General features: G+C 49.6%; 1 protein-coding gene across 2 annotated transcripts in view; it reads right to left on the reverse strand.

The window, feature by feature from the left end:
* LOC121274299 (tuftelin-like) overlaps positions 1-1,750 on the reverse strand; it is a 20,810-nt gene extending 19,060 nt beyond the window's left edge. The window contains exon 1 of one of the 2 annotated variants that reach the window (XM_041181536.1): positions 1,500-1,750. In XM_041181536.1, coding sequence (XP_041037470.1) covers positions 1,500-1,556 — 57 coding nt within the window. In that variant the 5' untranslated portion in view covers positions 1,557-1,750. The remainder of the gene's footprint in view (positions 1-1,499) is intronic. The other variant, XM_041181534.1, reaches the window with a different exon arrangement.
* Positions 1,751-2,538: the final 788 nt, after the last annotated feature.

Consider the following 2,538-nt stretch of genomic DNA (forward strand, 5'->3'; position numbering starts at 1 on the left):
GGTCGCTGTCTAAGACCTTTCAGGCACAGTGCACCGAGGGTCTGGGAATTGTACAGACCCTTCGGACTGTATGACTCACATTGAATGCATGCAGTCAATATTGTGTGTCACAATTGTATTGAAGCACCTTAGTGTGCAACGTGATATATGTAGATACCTTAAATGCCATTGCACTGTCTGTAATGACCATGTTGAAATGTCTGTAAGTGTCCATTGATTGTATGGATACACCCCAGGGCGCAACATGATCTATGTAGACAACCTAAACACCATTACACTGTCTGTTTTGACCATTTTGAAACATTGGTAACATTCAGTGAATGTATTGCAGCACCTCAAGGTGTGACATGGTCCATGTAGATAAATTGAATAGGATTGCACTTTTTGTGATGGCCATTTTGAAATGCTTTGTAATGTTCTCTCAGTATATAAAGTATATATATTTTTTAAAAATTGAAATCCCCCCCCCCCCCAGGTATCAGTCGACTGAACTGCTTCTCACGCAATTATGTCTAAAGTAGATGGAGCCTTGGTTTAAGGTTTCATCTGAAAGATGGCACCATCGACTGTGTGGCACTCCCTCAGTGCTGAACCGGGAGAGTCCACCTGGGTTTTGCGCTCGAGTCTCTAGAGAGTGTGGTTTGAACCCACAACCTTCTGGCCTGGGAGGATGAGGGAGGGAGGGAAAGGGGGTCATCTGAACCACGGGCTGCCACAGGAAATCTGGAGAATGATCCGAAGAGACCAGTTCGGGGAGGAACAGGTTGTTTTGAAACAGATGGTTGAACTGCAGCCACGGTTCCTCTCTCCACCACACACACACACACACACACACACACACTCTCAACTACACCAAGCTTCTGAAATGGAGCTTGTTCGTTGGACTGCCCTGGGCAGTCATCCAGTTGCGAAAAAAGTGCCAAGTTGGGCACCTGGTGGTGGGGCGCGGTGAAAGACTTCAGTCAGAGTACTAACGATTCAAGTCGGTATGACTCTCCTTCAGAGCTCTGAAGAGGAGTCGTGCAGACTCGGGAAGTTGACTCTGTTCCTCTCTCTCTCTCTCTCCACAGATGCTGCCAGACCTGCTGAGCTTTTCCAGCATTTTCCGGTTTATCTCAGATCTCCAGCACCCGCGGTGTTTTGCTGCTTCGTTTAGGTCAGCTGCCAGACCTGCTGAGTTTTTCCAGGTAATTCTGTTTTTGTTTTGGATTTCCAGCATCCGCAGTTTTTTTGTTTTTATCTTTGAGTCTCTCCAGGGTCGGACTAGGAGGCTCCCTCTCTCTTATTCCAGGGCTGTTCGTACTGAGCTCTCCTGGACGAGAGAACAACAGTTTTATCCTTCACTAGTCCAGTTCAGTCTGCTAACGGGGGGTCACAAAAACCCTGCACTCTTCCCCCTTCAGAACAGACTTTCTAACATTCTCCTGCTTCGGATTTTAAAACAACAAAAATAAAATAAAAATCGACAATGAAATCGATTTCTCTGGCAGAATACTCACAGTTTTCGCAGGTTCAGCCTTAATGTCAGCGATAGACAGGACTCTGGATGCACTCATATTCCACCGAAATTGTTTTGTTTAAAATTCCACACTTGCCCTGAGAAAAAAGCTTCTTCGGAGGGGGGAAAAAAAAACAGGGTTTCAAAAATATATACCCCAGCCACCTAGAAGAAAAGTTTAGCAAAGAAGCGAAGACACCACCAACTAATATACACACACTGAACGCCTCGCCTGTATCAACACTCGAGTTACAACCAGCAAGTGGATACATTTCAAGGGATTGATACATGCTTCGGCCAATCAGGGGCCGCGCGGCATTCCATTCGTCAGCCAGTGAGCCAATCGCCCTGCAGCTGGTGAGGTCATTCCATTGCGCCTGTTTCAGGCCGGGGCGAGAGTTTGGGGCGCTATTTTGGGTCTGGGATGGGTGAAAGTGTGGCAAGTCGCCTCCAATATCCCATCCCACATGGGTGGGTGGAGGGGAGCAAAGCACTTACTAGCTCCCTCACCCAGCATTTTGCCCAAGGAGAGGTCTAGCAAGAGGTCCTGAGGACACAATGGGTACAGCTGTCCCACTGCCTGGCCCGCTTGCAGTCCCTCACCCCTCCCTTTCTCTAACCTCCTCCAGCCCCTCCCTATCTCTTTAACCTCCTCCAGCCCCTACACCCCCTCCCTATCTCTGTAACCTCCTCCAGCCCCTACACCCCTCCCTATCTCTGTAACCTCCTCCAGCCCCTACACCCCCTCCCTATCTCTGTAACCTCCTCCAGCCCCTACACCCCCTCCCTATCTCTGTAACCTCCTCCAGCCCCTACAACCCCTCCCTATCTCTGTAACCTCCTCCAGCCCCTATACCCCTCCCTATCTCTGTAACCTCCTTCAGCCCCTACACCCCTCCCTATCTCTGTAACCACCTCCAGCCCCAACACCCCTCCCTAATTCTGTAACCTCCTCCAGCCCCAACACCCCTCCCTATCTCTGTAACCTCCTCCAGCCCCTACACCCCTCCCTAATTCTGTAACCTCCTCCAGCCCCAACA

This window comes from Carcharodon carcharias (assembly GCF_017639515.1).
Source record: "Carcharodon carcharias isolate sCarCar2 chromosome 36 unlocalized genomic scaffold, sCarCar2.pri SUPER_36_unloc_1, whole genome shotgun sequence".
NCBI classification, from domain to species: Eukaryota; Metazoa; Chordata; class Chondrichthyes; order Lamniformes; family Lamnidae; genus Carcharodon; species Carcharodon carcharias.